This window comes from Oncorhynchus gorbuscha, linkage group LG02 (genome assembly GCF_021184085.1).
Source record: "Oncorhynchus gorbuscha isolate QuinsamMale2020 ecotype Even-year linkage group LG02, OgorEven_v1.0, whole genome shotgun sequence".
NCBI classification, from domain to species: Eukaryota; Metazoa; Chordata; class Actinopteri; order Salmoniformes; family Salmonidae; genus Oncorhynchus; species Oncorhynchus gorbuscha.
The window spans coordinates 26,037,372-26,053,545 of NC_060174.1; the positions used below are offsets into that span (position 1 = coordinate 26,037,372).

General features: G+C 43.0%; 2 protein-coding genes and 1 long non-coding RNA gene across 3 annotated transcripts; 1 reads left to right on the forward strand and 2 right to left on the reverse strand.

Annotated features, from left to right (window-relative positions):
* Positions 1-313: 313 nt before the first annotated feature.
* Positions 314-7,222, reverse strand: LOC124000021. Its single transcript, XM_046306112.1, has 6 exons — positions 7,028-7,222; positions 6,171-6,278; positions 5,909-6,048; positions 5,579-5,675; positions 1,383-1,507; positions 314-1,154 (listed from the first exon to the last, which is right to left on the reverse strand). Exons 1-6 carry the CDS (start codon positions 7,110-7,112, stop codon positions 957-959), a joined length of 753 nt encoding a protein of 250 aa, XP_046162068.1. The 5' UTR covers positions 7,113-7,222; the 3' UTR covers positions 314-956.
* Positions 7,223-8,682: 1,460 nt separating this feature from the next.
* On the forward strand, positions 8,683-12,105 carry spata2l (spermatogenesis associated 2-like). The gene is made up of 3 exons (XM_046306099.1): positions 8,683-8,869; positions 9,508-9,830; positions 10,430-12,105. Exons 2-3 carry the CDS (start codon positions 9,513-9,515, stop codon positions 11,660-11,662), a joined length of 1,551 nt encoding a protein of 516 aa, XP_046162055.1. The 5' UTR covers positions 8,683-8,869; positions 9,508-9,512; the 3' UTR covers positions 11,663-12,105.
* A 939-nt stretch (positions 12,106-13,044) lies between these two features.
* Positions 13,045-16,055, reverse strand: LOC123992285. The gene is made up of 3 exons (XR_006831235.1): positions 15,701-16,055; positions 15,222-15,593; positions 13,045-13,311 (listed from the first exon to the last, which is right to left on the reverse strand). It is a non-coding gene; the product is annotated as an uncharacterized LOC123992285 (long non-coding RNA).
* Positions 16,056-16,174: the final 119 nt, after the last annotated feature.

Here is a 16,174-nt window from a genome sequence, read left to right on the forward strand (position 1 = left end):
CAGGAGGGTATATCAGCATTAGTGTGTGTAAACAGTGCTTGACTTGGGCAGAAGCTCACTGGAGCTGAGTACTGGCAACTCAGGTGTTCTACTGCTTGAGCTCCTGTACCTCTATAGAATACTAGCTCAAAGGTATTGTGGAGTTCCTAAATATAAACAGTACTGGCACCAAGTCAAGTACTGTGTGTTAATGTGTTTGTGTGTGGGTGATGGAGAGAGAATGACCGGCGGATTCTCACCCGCTACTCATTAAAAGTTGGCCTAATTGAGCTGTCAGCCGACACAGTCAAAACAAAACCACGGACAACAACCTCTGACTCAACTCGGTTAGTTAGTTGCCTCGACACAATTCAGTTTTTTTTAATTAGCATGACAAATATACATTATTGTTGCTAAAACATGCATGCCATTAACAGAACAGTAGACAAAGACACCAATGCACTCTGTGATATTTCTTTACCTCTGGGGGACCTCCCACCTCCTTCATTGTTTATTTAAGGATGTGCCATCCTAGATAATTGGACCCAGATAAAATGGGAGGGCGTCTGAACAGGACAGAGTCACGCTACGGGACAAATATTCCAAGACCTTGTACTGCCATCTTTTACTGCCTCACATTTTATTTGTCACATGCTTTGTAAACAACAGGTGTAGACTAACAGTGAAATGCTTACATCTTAGAGTCATTCTGCACTTTCCCAACAGAGTGCATCTAGATAATCTACACTTGTAAGCACTTGCACAGTTCCATTGGAGCATTATGTTCTTGTTATTAGTGTATGAACACTGGAACAATGAAGGACTGTGCAGAAGCTGGTATGAAGTCACATAAAGATTGACATTTTCTTTACAGATATATAATTTGACATGCAAAGAAAACAACCACATGAATTGACAATAGAATAAAATGGATGTGGAATGACTCGAGCACTATGGTATTGATAATCTGCAGGGATTTATGGCAGAGAGGGGCAGCGTTGAAGGTTACCCTCTAGAATGACGGTTTTTAAGTCTGCCGGGCAGTTGACAGGGAACACTGTGTGGGTGGTGTTCTTTCTCTCCACCAATGTGGCCACAGCCTCACCAAGGTCCAGGTGGTTCAGGTAACCAGGAGCCACACGCTCTGGAGGGGCCACACCTGTGTTGATCTTTACCTAAAAGAGCAAGAGAATGGAAGCCAGTTTGCATTGATTAATGATAGTCAATTTATGGTATATGAAACCGCAAACAATGCAAGAGAATGTTGTATTCACGATTGCAATGTTGCAGACAACTTTTATCAACAATTGCTATTTGGGCAGACAGACAAGTACTGCAACTGATACCCCAGCTAACTATCTAACCAAGCAATGGGAGTTTCATGTTATGGATCTTGGCCAAACCTGGTTGAGTTTGCAGGGTACTTCTGGGTACTCCTCTCGTAATACCTGACAAAATGCCAGGGTGCTGGCAGCGCCAACAGTCAGGAACCCTGTACCTGGCATCAACAGCTTCTCCCCAGCACCACCTGCGGCACAGCACACATCACTGCCAAATAACACTCAAGTCATACTCAGCAAGTGCAAAGAGAAAAATCATGTTATAGCAAGTGGGGAAGAAGGTTGTTCCTCAAAACAAGGTGTTGCCCATCTCTTACTCAAACTTGGCAAAAGGTCCAATCACTTTCACATAATGCTCAGAAGGACATATACTACTGTACTGGCTGCAGGGCCGGCTCTAGCCTTTTGGGAGCCCTAAGCGAGATTTTGTTGAGGGCCCCCTACCTCGAGGCAAAATATTTTAGTGCCCCCCCCTTTTGACAGTGGAGAGTTTAAGTACATTTCCTGCAATTCTACACATTTTGCAATGGGGAGTACATAATATTTTATGGGTTTAAAGGCCCAGTGCAGTAAAAAACATGATTTTGTGTTATGTTTTCAGTGCATTTGGAAAATATTCAGACACCTCCCCTTTTTCCACATTTTGTTACGTTATTGCCTTGTTCTAAAATTGATTAAATAAAACGTTCCTCAGCAATCCACACACACAACACTCTATAATGGCAAAGTGAAAACAGGTTCTGAATACACACCTTATTTACATACGTTTTTGCACCCTTTGAAAATTAGCTTGGATGCAGCCGGTTTCCATTGATCATCATTAAATGTTACTACAACTTGGAGTCCACCTGTGATACATTCAATTGATTGGACATGATTTGAAAAGGCACGCACCTGTCTATATAAGGTCTGACTGTTGTCATTGCATGTTAAAGCAAAAACCAAGCCATGAGGTGGAAGGAATTGTCCGTAGAGCTCCGAGACAGGATTGTATCGAGGCACAGAACTGGGGAAGGGTACCAAAAAATGTCTGCAGCATTTGAAGGTCAACAAGAACACAGTGGCCTCCATCATTCTTAAATGGTTGAAGTTTGGAACTACCAAGACTCTTCGTAGAGCGGGCCGCCCGGCCAAACTGAGCAATCAGGGGAGAAGGGCCTTGGTCAGTGTGGTGACCAAGAACCCTTTGGTCACTCTGACAGAGCTCCAGAGTTCTTCTGTGGAGTCGCTCTGGATAAGAGCTAAATGACTTAAATGTAATGTAATGAGATGGGGAGAACCTTCCAGAAGGACAACCATCTCTGCAGCACTCCACCAATCAGGCATTTATGGTAGAGTGGCAAGACGGAAGCAACTTCAGTAAAAAGGCACATGACAGCCCACTTGGTATTTGCCAAAAGGCACCTAAAGGACTCTGACCATGAGAAACCAGACTCTCTGGTCTGATGAAACCAATATTGAACTCTTTGGCCTGAATGCCAAGCGTCAGGTCTGGAGGAAACCTGGCACCATCCCTACGGTGAAGCATGGTGGTGGCAGCATCATGCTGTGGGGCTGTTTTTCATCGGCAGGGACTGGGAGACTAGTCAGGATCGAGTGAAAGATGAACAGAGAAAAGTACAGAGAGATACTTGATGAAAACCTGCTCCAGAGCGCTCAGGACATCAGACTGGGGCGAAGGTTCACCTTCCAACATGACAACGCAGGAGTGGCTTCGGGACAAGTCTCTGAATGTCCTTGAGAGGCCCGGCCAGAGCCCGGACTTTAACCAGATCAAACATCTCTGGAGAGATCTGAAATTAGCTGTGCAGCGACACTCCCCATCCAACCTGACAGAGCTTGAGAAGATCTGCAGAGAAGAATGGGAGAACCTCCCCAAATACAGGTGTGCCAAGATTGTAGCGTCATCTCCAAGACTCAAGGCTGTAATCCCTGCTAAAGTGCTTCAACAAAGTACTGAGTAAAGTGGTCTGAATACTTATGTAAATATAATATTTCCGTTTATACAGTTTAAAACATTTGCAAACATATTGCTATATCATTATCGGTATTTTGTGTAGATTGATGAGGGATAAAAACTATTTAAATCTATTTTAGAATAAGGCTATGACAAAATGTGGCTAAAGCCAAGGGGTCTGAACACTATATATACACACAAAAGTATGTTGACAACTTAAAATTAGTTGATTCAACTATTTTAGCCACACTCATTGCTGACAAGTGTATACAATTGAGCACGCCGCCATATAATCTCCATAGACAAACATTGACAGTAGAGTGGACTTACTGAAGAGCTCAGTGACTTTCAAAGTGGCACCGTCATAGGATGCCACCTTTCTAACAAGTCAGTTTGTCAAATTTCTACCCTGCTAGAGCTGCCCCGGTCAACTAAGTGCTGCTATTGTGAAGTGGAAACATCTAGGAGAAACAAGCTCAGCCACGAAGTGGTAGGCCAGACAAGTTTACAGAATGGGACCACCAAGTGCTGAAGTGCGTAGTGCATAAAAATCCTGTCCTAGGTTGCAACAGTCACTACCGATTTCTAAACTGCCGCAGGAAGCAACATCAGCACAATAAGTGGTTGTCAGGGGCTACATAAAATGGGTTTCTATGGCCGAGCAGCCACACGCAAGCCTAAGATCACCATGCACAATGCCAAGCATCAGTTGGTGTGGAGTAAAGCTCGCCGCCATTGGACTCTGGCGCAGTGGAAACACATTCTCTGGAGTACTGAATCACGCTTCATCATCTGGCAGTCTGACAGACAAATCTGGGTTTGGCAGATGCTAGAAGAATGCTACCTGCCTAGTTTGGTGGAGGAGGATTAATGGTCTGGAACTGTTTTTCATGGTTTGGGCTAGGCCCCCTAGTTCCAGTGAAGGGAAATATTAACGCTACAGCATACAATGACATTTTAGACGATTCTGTGCTTCCAACTTTGTAGCAACAGTTTGGGGAAGGCCCTTTCCTGTTTCAGCATGACAATGCCACCATGCATAAAGAGAGGCCCATGCAAAAATAGTTTGTCGAGATTGGTGTGGAAGAACTTGACTGGCCTGTACAGAGCCCTGACCGCAACCCGATCGAACACCTTTGGGATCAATTGGAACACCGACTGCGAGCCAGGCCTAATCGCCCGACCTCACTAATGCTTGAGGCTGAATGGGAGCAAGTCCCTACAGCAATGCTCCAACATCTAGCAGAAAGCCTTCCCAGAAGAGGGGAGGCTGTAAAAGCAGAAATGGGGGGGGGACAAACTCCATGTTAATGCCCATAATTTTGGAATGAGATGTTTGACGAGCAGATGTCCACATACACTACATGACCAAAAGTATTTATACATTAGGAGGTTGGAATAATACTGTGACATTGTGAACATGATGATAATGCCTTTTTAGTGAAAGAGCTGTTTGTTTTGGTGGGATGGAGTTTTGGCCTTCCATGGTGACATCACCATGCAGTGAATTAGTTTTTTGACCAATAAGAAAGAGAGTTCCAAACCTCTCTGCCAATAACAGCTAATTTTCAGTTTTCCCTTCCCCACTTAGACCACTCCCAGACAGTCCTAGCAAAATTATTTATTGAGAAATTGCTCTTTGCTAAGAAGCTGTGTTCATTTTTTACCATTTTTACCAAATCAATCACAGTAAGGTACTTAATTGTTACCAGAAATGATTTGATACTGAGATAAAAACAACTTAATGGGACTGCTAAAGCACATTTTCCACAATTATATATTTTTTGCCATGGGGCGGAGAGAAAGCGGTGCAACTTTATGACAAATTTTATTCAATAATACTCATTTTGCAATGGGGCAGAGAGATGGTCTGCCGTTTTAAAGCTAATTTCCTACAACACATTTTGCCATGACTTATGCCATGTTAATATGATATCTGAGTGAGAATGACAAACAAATCAATGGGGGCCCCCCGGAGGTCAGGGCCCCTGGGTAAGTGCCCTGGGTGCCCAGTCGGTATTTGGCCATAATTACTACAAGTTTAGATAGCTGGTTAGACTATCTAAAAATTGTAAGCTGACATGGCTAATTGAGTGACTGTCAGTAACTGACAAAGAAAAACTACTGATGTACAACCACATTTCAAAATTGCACCTGGTGCATTCTACTAGTCTTACTCTCACCAATACATTGAGACACCGACTGAGTTCCCCAGGGACATAAGCGACCGCTTATGTCACTTGTGCCTGGAACCGGCACCGACTGGCTGGGATGTTGGGAGGGGCCCAGGTGGGAGACTCACCTGTGATAAAGGTGTAGGTGCAGTTGGGGTCATCTCTCACCAGTGGAAAGAAGACCTTCCATGATACAAAGGTGCTGAACAGCAATGTCTCAATCACCTATGGGTGGATGAGAAGAATGAGTAAAATAATAGATGAATACGGAGAAGAAAGGAGGGAGAGAGGTGGCGAATTCAATACGAGAGGAAAATTGAGAAACATGTGGAACTGACAGCAAAGAGAGGAAGACTGGAGTGAGGCTTAAAAAGAAGGAAGTCATGGCAGCTTAAACGATAATGGTGATGATATCAACTCTGGATCATGGATTAGTCGGAGTTGTGTTGAGGACTCACCCAGTGTAGTTCTTTCAGAGTCTGGCTATGGGGAGGTCCACCCTGCCACCAGCTGAAACCCAGAGATGACACAATGTCTGTCACCTTGCCAACAGACTTCAGAAGGGCCTGCTTGACCACCTCTGCCCCTTCCTCTGAACCTAAGAAAAAGAGTTTAAGAGGTATTTCCATACACTACCTTTTGGGGATATGGGATACCTTCAACAATACTCTCACTTGTAAAATGTGTCGATGTAAAATTGTTTCTGACAAGAAGTATTACCAACATTCCCCACTAGAGTGGTGAGGTGGTCTTTTGTGGAGGGAGAAACAAACCCCCTGAGTTTATCCAACCTGCTGTTGTCTCTGGAGATAACCGCCACCTTGAAACCTTAAAACAAGTATAGTACACAGTCACAATCAGGACATGTCATTATCAAATGTGACTGACACATGGCAAACAAAAGGGCAATTTTACTGCAGTAGATGGTTCTGCTTACATTTTAAATTGGTTTCATATAACATTGTAAAAAAATACTATAAACAATTAATTAATAATTGTTTATATACTATAAACAATTAAATTGTCACTTGAGGAGACTGTGTGGTTAGACAAATTCATGATTGACATTATGATACCCTCTAACAAAAAGTACATCCAAAAGGGCAATACCAATCAATTAACTCAGCGTCGTGACATTTTGATCCAAACCATACATTTATTATCTATTGCTTCCCGACGAACCTGTGTCTAGACTAAGCCTTTTTACCAGCACTATTGACGAGAAAAAACAAACAATATATTAACATTATTCTTGAGGTTAACTGCTAGTTGGATTTCAATTCCTAAGACCTCAAGATGACGTCAAGTTTTCGGATATTCTTAAGAGAATCACACCTTGAATTATGTGCGTAAAGGAGATGCCAGTTGTTTTACGGGCAAATGCACTCATGACAACCACATACAATTTAACAGACCTCTTCATCTATAGCCTATCCTACATATTTTGCACGCAGGACCTTTTAGATTAATTTCACCACTTAATCCGGCCCATTGATCGTGGGCAGAGGCATTGTCTTGGCGCAGGTGTATCGGTTCCCAGACTCCAAATGCTCCCTAACTGAATGAGGACATCTTACCTTTGTCAAGGAGTGCTTTAACTATTCCAGAGCCCACTGTTCCTGCTCCACCGAGAGCTAACACAACTCTGTCAGCGTTTGACATGCTGGATAGGTCCACAGGACTGAACAAATGAACAATTTTAATGAGACTGACAGTCTGAGTCTATGGAGAGCATTTTGTACCGCCCGGGACCTTTAAACAAATCATAGCGGCCACAGTTACGCTCTTCTACCAGTGTCACTGAAGCCACGCCCATATCAGGTGAAAGAACAACCCACAAAACCTAACTGATTTGGTCTCTCTCTCTCTCTCAGAACAACAATGACTACATTTACATGCAAACAGTATTGCGGATAGTAGCTCATATCCCGCTTGGGGTCTTATTCGGGATAAACTGTTTACATGCACCTTTGATATCCCGTTCAGGATTGTCCATGTATCCTTCAATAAACATAATATTCCTAAATTAAGTTCATATGAGTTAAATTGAATAGTAACTGAAATCTGGACACTGGCTGGAGGCCTACGACCTCTCACGTGTAGCGTAATATAATATTAAATCCAGCAGAGGTATGAATGTCTTGCTGTAAAATGATACAACGAATGTTAATTTGGTCTCGGGAACAGGAGTGGAGAAATATGATTTCTTTCTTTCAGCATCTCTTGAGAAAACGTGAAGGAGCATGTAATGTGTTATATTTGACACTGTCATGGAAGCAGACAGTATTTCAACCACATAACATATGCGCCCAAAATGAATTTAACAGAAACGTGCTTCATCGTTTTCTCAGCTTTTCTTTCCCTTAATTAAAACCGGTCAAACTGATGACATTGGACATTTTGCACAGGACCAATCTTTACACTGTTTGAGTTAAGCTCAGTTTAGAGCATGGCGCTTGTAACGCCAGGGTAGTGGGTTGTTTGAATGTATGCACACATGACTATAAGTCGCTTTGGATAAAAGCGTCTGCTAAATGGCATATATTATTATTATTATTATTATTATTGCGTTTCCCCCCTCCCTAAACGAAACAGACAACTTTAAAGGTGTTAACTAGATTCATGCATTCATTCTATCGACGTAAGACGTTAAGAAGGTAAGAACTACTTTACTTAGTCTTCCAGCGTAACAAGATATGACAGAAGAGAAGATATATTTAACTATGGGTGACAAACAAATAGCCTACCAAATGTCAGAAATTATAAGCAGAAACGTGTCCAAAGAAGTATCCAGTATGCTATACGGTCCCGTAAGAGTATCAGCAAAATAGATTATTATGGTGGATCGAACTGCGCAGGTAGCCTACTTTTTGAAGTGATTTGTTTGAAAATCAGATGAAAACATCATGACATAACACCATAGACTGCACAACACCCCATCATATACCCAACTAAGCCTGCACAGACCGTGAAAAACAACAGTAAACAGTATGCATGTAAACGTGGTTAGTGAATAAATAATGACATCGATAGAATATAGCGCACTCTGGTGGAGAAAAACATAGATTTCGGATGAGCTCAAAGCAGCCTGTTGAATTCGTAGATGTATATTCATAGTCACAGACTCCTCACTCTCTTGCTGTATTTTGAATATTTATATTGCTGTATATTAAGAATAAAATACGCAATTGAATGGTTTGGTAATTTGTGAAGTATAAAAATGTACTTATTTTGTCAAACCATACGCCGGGCTGGCGGCCGAGCTAAATCGAAGGCCCTCACACTTTTAGGGTGACACGTGACGGGGTTTATTTTTCGGAACTCAGGGTTGGGTTCAAATCACGCTCGTCAATTTTTACAGCAGTGTTCCTTGCATTTGTGATGGTTTAAGGAAAGGTCCCACCATATATAAAGTGTTGGTGAGTTGTTTTTTAGCAACTGGGTTTCATACGTTTTCATGATTTAGCTAGTAAGCAAGTTAGCTATATTACTTAGCTTATAGCTAGCTGGCTGGCTAGCTAACGTAGTTGCCAAAACGCACCAGCAAGTGGACGATGGAGTCGTGTGGTTGAATTTCATAGCTAAAATGATTTCTTTAAACATAGTGTCAGCAAAATTGTACGGGTGGGCTGGTGTCATTGACCGAGCCCAGCAAGGTGCGCAAAAGCTAGCTAGCTAAATGGCTAGATAACTAGCTTTCTTTTTTTTAACACACTATTGTGTGTTTTGACGTCAACGCTACTGCTGACTTGTAACGCAATTAAAAGTTGTAACATTTGGTCTAATATTTATAACACGCTGTCTACTTTTCAGCTAGAAAGCTAGCTAACTAATCAAGTCTTATCAGGTCACTTTCGCTTTCATTTTAGGGAGGGCGACATTTTCATCCCTAATGTAATGACTGAATGTTATGGGACCATTCTTCTGGGATGTAAATGTGTGATAAACAGACGTCATTTCTAAAAACAATACCTAGGTCAAATGATTCCAGTTGCAGTAGAGTTCAGTCAAGGGGCTTCATTGATTATTTTGTCTTTGTTGGGTTTTTTCTATGTAGCTGAGATGACTGTCCCTGGGAAGAAAGCCAGGTATCTGGTGGAACTGTACCGGGTCAGTTTGGAGCACCGGATTGAGCAGGGTGACTGGAACCTAGTATGCAGAGATGAGGAACTGATTAAGAAGGTAGAGGGACTGCTGATGGGGGACTGTGCCCAGGACACACATTCCTTGGGACTGGACCCCCTCAGTGTAATGAAGGACTCGCTTCAGACAGCACAAGGAGTTGGATTGAAGGGGCTGGCTAGAGCCTTTGAAGTGCTGGAACTGGCATCCCTCAACCTGTACTTGTGTCCCTGGAGAAAGGAATACAGAGTGGTAAAGGTATGCTAATTTGGGGAATATACTGGTAACTGCAAAAATGAAGGAAATGCCAGAACAGCTTCAATGCACCTTGGCATAGATTCTACAAGTGTTTGAAACTATACTGGAGGGATGCGACACCATTCTTCCATGAGAAATTCCATAATTAGTGTTTTGTTGACTCCAGGCAGTGCTTCAAGCTGTGTTAAATTGGGTTGAGATCTGGTGACTGAGACACACACACATCCCTTTTAAACTCTATATGCTCCTTTGAGACTTTCTAAGTCTGAGTTATTTTCTAGCATGCTAGCCAAATTAATGGGCAACTGGTCATTTTTATACATGACCCTAAGCATGATGGGATGTTTTAATTGCTTAATTAACTCAGGAACCACACCTGTGGAAGCACCTGCTTTCAATATACTTTGTATCCCTCATTTAGTCAAGTGTTCCCTTCATTTAGGCAATTACCTGTATATTGGTAGAGTGCTCATCAGCAATGTATAATCTTATCATGAATGCTGTTTTGGCTTCAATTGTGTGACTTTGCCTTTGTCCAGAAATATAATTTGTTTGGTTCCTACATTTTAATAACAATACAACCTTCCTCCTTTTTATAGATGTTCTCAGGCATGTTCACACATTACATCAAGCCGGCGCTGTCCATGCAGCAGGTGGCCGATCTGTTTGGGTTGCTTGGGTACCAGGCTTCTGAGGCCAGACTATGTGAAGAGCTTAGGCTGTGTTCCCCAGCCCTCCCAGTGGACACCCTTCTCCGCCTGTCCTGTGCTTTCTTCACTGCACGTTGTGAGTGTCGCTTACTGCTGTCTGCCATAGTACCCCAGGGCAGAAGGGTGGAGTGGGAGCTCAACCTGGTGCAGGAGAGGCAGAAAGGTCACAGCCTGCAGATAGCATTGGACAACAGCAAGAGAAGGTTGGAGACTATACCACAGGAAGTGGATTTTCTTGAGTCATCTACTATAGAGGCAGACTTGGATTTGTACACAGATGATGAGGTTAATGGGCATAAAGAAGTTGGGTTAGTCAGAGATCCTCTCTGTTCACCAAGAAGGGTGTACACGAGAGGGCTTTCTTCTCAAAGAGAGAATATCTGTGTCTCCTCACTGAACTGCCAGTTGATTAAGACACCATCATTAGCACCAACCAGAAACACCCCAACTCACAAGCAAAGGGAAAGTCCAAATAAAGAGTTGGCCATGTGCGGGTCAGATAAAGTGGATTCACAATTGCTGTCTGCAAAAGCATCAGGGAATAGCCACCCTGTGTCACCAGGCGGCAGTCAGTTCTGCATCGAGTGCTACCCTAGCCCTTGCATCCATCATTGCAAGAATTGCAATACCTTACACTGCCTCATATTGGAGAGGTGCAAAGACAAGGGTCATGAAGTAAAACATATTGATGGTGATGAAGTCCTACAGGAGCAGAGAGAGAGCAGTGGATTATCACCACTGCTAGGAAGTCCTGGAGAGGGAGGTGTGCCACTCTATGAGGCTAAGAGAGAGTTCTGCCCTCCACTTGATGTTTTTGAAGCAGGAAGTCTTACCCCTCAGCCCATTCCTTTTCATGACTGTTGCAACACTGCCAATCCAGACCCTGAGGTTACCTGCCTCACCTGCAAGGTATTCCACACTAGAGCCTGTAAAATGTTGGAGATGTGCCAGAGAAAGCACAAGATGCTCATGTTGGATGTCTGCTCAAGTGGGTTGGGGTGCACAAGGCCCCCTTGCAAACTATGCAGGTACTGCAGTGTTGTGTATTGTAAAGACTGTTGGTATAGAACACCACTTCAATGTGTTTGTGGCTATCCTTTTGATGAGTCCTCTGAAGTTTGAATTTAGGAACCATTTTAAAAGGTACTTGATGGAATTGGGAAAAGCACTGATTAAAAAAAAAATGCTTATAAATATGATGGCCATCACTTACACGTTGCCTTAAATTCACAATATTCTTAATTTGTAATACGATTGTATACATTAGCTTTATCCCACCCAGGGATTAAAAGTGAAATGCCAAACTCTTCTATATTTTTCTACTTTAGTCAACTCCGTAGGACCTTAAATTGCCCTGAAAGTTTTTCATGATAATTCATCCAGTCTCATTGACTGTTGGAATCTGAAGCCTTATACTTATGTTAAAGTCTAAAGCCAGTGATACATGTTGCAGCTCAAGAGTTAAGATAATATTGCTAAATGTGGGTTGAGGTTAAGTTGCTTGTTTTCATTATTTGTTCTGTTGTCAAAGTTATTTGAATAAAAATGGGATTTAAATTGGAAAAGATGTCTCCTGCATTTTAGATGTTGTGCATAATTGGCCCAACGCTGTTTTCTCTGCGGTCAGCTATCGGAGCCCTATACTACAACTCAGGTTTGAGTAGGGAGGTAACTTTGGTCAACTCCGAGTTCAACTCGCGATAACTGATCACGTCTCACCTTTTAGCCTGGTATATTTCTATGGCAACAAATCCTTCATAACTAACCTGAAGGGTATATTACGTACTGGGTTTGAGGAGTCACAAGGTAACTTTGGTAAACTCTGAATTAAACTCGATAACCAGTCATATGAAAGTGGCTCACCTTTTAGCCAGGTGGCAATGAATCCTTCAGAACTGACCTGCTCCGGGGCAGGTTAACTCCACTTCTCCTGAATGAAGTGTCTGAGCTGTGAGTTGAGGACCAACTAAATAAGATTCCCTCCCTCTCACAAATATTGCGTCATCATCCCTTTCATTTGAGGGAAACCACTGATTACTATTTTATTAGTCAAATGCTTTTTTTGTAAAAGTAATTAAAATACCTATAACATTACATTTAGTAAAGACAGGATGAATTTGAAACTTCATGCACAGTAAAACTTGTATGACTTCATACAATTATTTAAAGGTGCCTGTGCATACCAATGACAGCATAAAATACAGAACTTCTAATTGCCTATTTCACACCACAGCCTGCTAAAATGTGATTGCCCAAGGATGGATGTTTTAGTATTGTCTTAATGATGAGTACGATGTGCGACATGCACACGCCGGATGAGCAATATCCACTGTTGTAATATGGATGAAGCCTGAGCTGTAATGTGAAGCTAGCTAGCTTTAGAAAACCTAGCGTCGTAGTATACCACTCGGGTGACAGTTCACAGTTGAGTCAATATTTTAGCTCTAATGTTTGGACATTTGAAACAACTTGCAAAATAATTCCATATTCATTCAGACTACAAATCTGGCTTCATAAATACATTTATTAATAAAGAATCAGTAAGAAAGGTTTCTTCATGGTCTGTTGTATATTATGTCCAAGAAGTTGTCTTAGTGCTCAATCAGGGTGACAAGGTTAGTTTGAAACTGCTGCCCATTTCACGTTGAAGGTTTTACTGTCCATGCGGTCAATGTACCGGACTCCATCCAAGTGATCCATCTGAAGCTGTAGGATGCATGCGGGCCACCCGCTCACTTGCCAGGTCACAGGCTCTGCCTTCTCATTCAGGCCTTTAAAACAAAAATGAAAACCTTATTAATAAAAGCAGTCACACACACATGCATAATTAATTTAATGTTGACCTGCCATGGGTCCAGTGATTGAAGTCAGATAGCAGGTTTGGGTAGATTAAATCTGGGCAATTTATTTCAATTTGTCAATTTAGCTGCTCTGTGGAAGTAGCTATACATTAGAACGGCGATATGTGAATTCTTCTATAGTAGCTGTTATACCTTGGCTAGTAGAAAGGGTCGGAACCAATTTTCAACTAATTTACTTTCTTCGTTCTCGATTCGAAAGAAAAGTGTATCTTATAAATGTCCGTGTTCAGTTGCAAGTGGTTGGTTCTCCAAAAAAACGGAATATTCAAAACGTGGATTTTACTATCGAGCGAGAAATGCCTCTTTGTTCAGGTTGCACTGTCATCTACATAAAACAACTAGTTCCTGCAAAGAATGTTATACATATACACCAATGTTATCGCTATACACCAAGTCACTTGGCTCTGTCATAACCTCACATGGTCTCTCCTATCATTGCTATGCAGACGACACACAATTAATCTTCTCCTTTCCCCCTTCTGATGACCAGGTGGCGAATCGCATCTCTGCATGTCTGGCAGACATATCAGTGTGGATGACGGATCACCACCTCAAGCTGAATTTCGGCAAGACGGAGCTGCTCTTCCTCCCGGGGAAGGACTGCCCGTTCCATGATCTCGCCATCACGGTTGACAACTCCATTGTGTCCTCCTCCCAGAACGCTAAGAACCTTGGCGTGATCCTGGACAACACCCTGTCGTTCTCAACTAACATCAAGGCGTTGGCCCGTTCCTGTAGGTTCATGCTCTACAACATCCGCAGAGTACGACCCTGCCTCACACAGGAAGCGGCGCAGGTCCTAATCCAGGCACTTGTCATCTCCCGTCTGGATTACTGCAACTCGCTGTTGGCTGGGCTCCCTGCCTGTGCCATTAAACCCCTACAACTCATCCAGAACGCCGCAGCCCGTCTAGTGTTCAACTTTCCCAAGTTCTCTCACGTCACCCCGCTCCTCCGCTCTCTCCACTGGCTTCCAGTTGAAGCTCGCATCCGCTACAAGACCATGGTGCTTGCCTACGGAGCTGTGAGGGGAACGGCACCTCAGTACCTCCAGGCTCTGATCAGGCCCTACACCCAAATAAGGGCACTGCGTTCATCCACCTCTGGCCTGCTCGCCTCCCTACCACTGAGGAAGTACAGTTCCCGCTCAGCCCAGTCAAAACTGTTCGCTGCTCTGGCTCCCCAATGGTGAAACAAACTCCCTCACGACGCCAGGACAGCGGAGTCAATCACCACCTTCCGGAGACACCTGAAACCCCACCTCTTTAAGGAATACCTAGGATAGGATAAAGTAATCCTTCTCACCCCCCTTAAAATATTTAGATGCACTATTGTAAAGTGGTTGTTCCACTGAATGTCATAAGGTGAATGCACCAATTTGTAAGTCGCTCTGGATAAGAGCGTCTGCTAAATGACTTAAATGTAAATGTTGGGAAATGCAAGATGTTTGACAGCTAAAATGGCAAAGATTTTACTATCTTTCTGAATATTCTCTGGTTTTTGGAGAAGCAACTGAACACAGTTTTTTAAGATACTTTCTTCGTTCTCGATTCGTAAGAAAAATGTATCGTCAAGAACAGGTTAACAGTGCGCCCATCCAGGACCCGCAGCTGGTGGTTGATGAAGATCCGCAGAGGCACAGCGGTGAGACTGTGGACTTCATGTGCAGCAGGCAAGCTGTGATCTAACATGCGCTCTGGGAACTCCAGAGCTAAGATACTAGTGACAGAGCTAGTGACACTACAACTTAAGACGCACACATTTGAACTTCCGCAACACCTTCACAACCTGAGATGCACACATTCGAACTTCTGCATCACCTTCACCATGGTGCGGATCACCTCCTGAGCCTCCGGACCCTGTGCGGTCCCAGGGTCCACCACTGCAGCCTGGACTCGAAGCACCAGGTCACCCACCTGGCAGACATGGGGGTATGACTATGAAGGACTTGGCGGGGGCTGGATCTTCCGCTTCATATACTGTCGGTATGAACGAACCTTGACGCTTGTCGAGACCGAGAAGGGGCCACAGATGAGACAGGGACTACTCAGCCAATGGAGACAGTGAAATGGGGCCATGGGGCTTTTGAAACACACATTCTTTAGGCCCTAGTCGACAGCGCTGAAGTACAGAGTTATATTCATGGCTGGGTCCAGTCATGGCAGCAGTCAGTCAGCTAACTTACAGCCCACCTACAAGAGACAAGCAAAGAACTGTCAAGAAGTAATTCAATAAAATTTGGTCAACAACATAGTGGTGAAAGAGAAAGGTTGATATGTACATGAGATGGCCTGCTTACCAAATCAGTATTTCTGGCCCGGGTATGAGCAAAATCCTTTCACATTATCACATAACTGAGAAGCTAGCTAGCAAGCAAATAGCTACAGCAACTAGCTAAATTAGCGCACTATACTAGATGACATTGAACCAACACTAAAGTCTGACTAACACGAGTATCTATGCCATGCAAGTGCTACACGTTTTCATAACATAATTACGTTTCCCTTAAATGTACATATTACTATATTGATTGTAGTATGGACAGTGATGCCATTGTTATACTGTAGTTAACTTTTTAAAATGAAAATACACACACGCATGCCATCCCCACTTCAGTTTAACCAGATAATAACTTCCGAGTCAACTATTTGGTCAGTCCTTCACAATAGTCTATGTGACGGTGGAAATGGGAATTATTTGAAAGGGGTTGAGATTGCTTAAAGGGGTTGCTACATACATTTTGGGCCTATAAATATCCATTGATTTTTTAAAA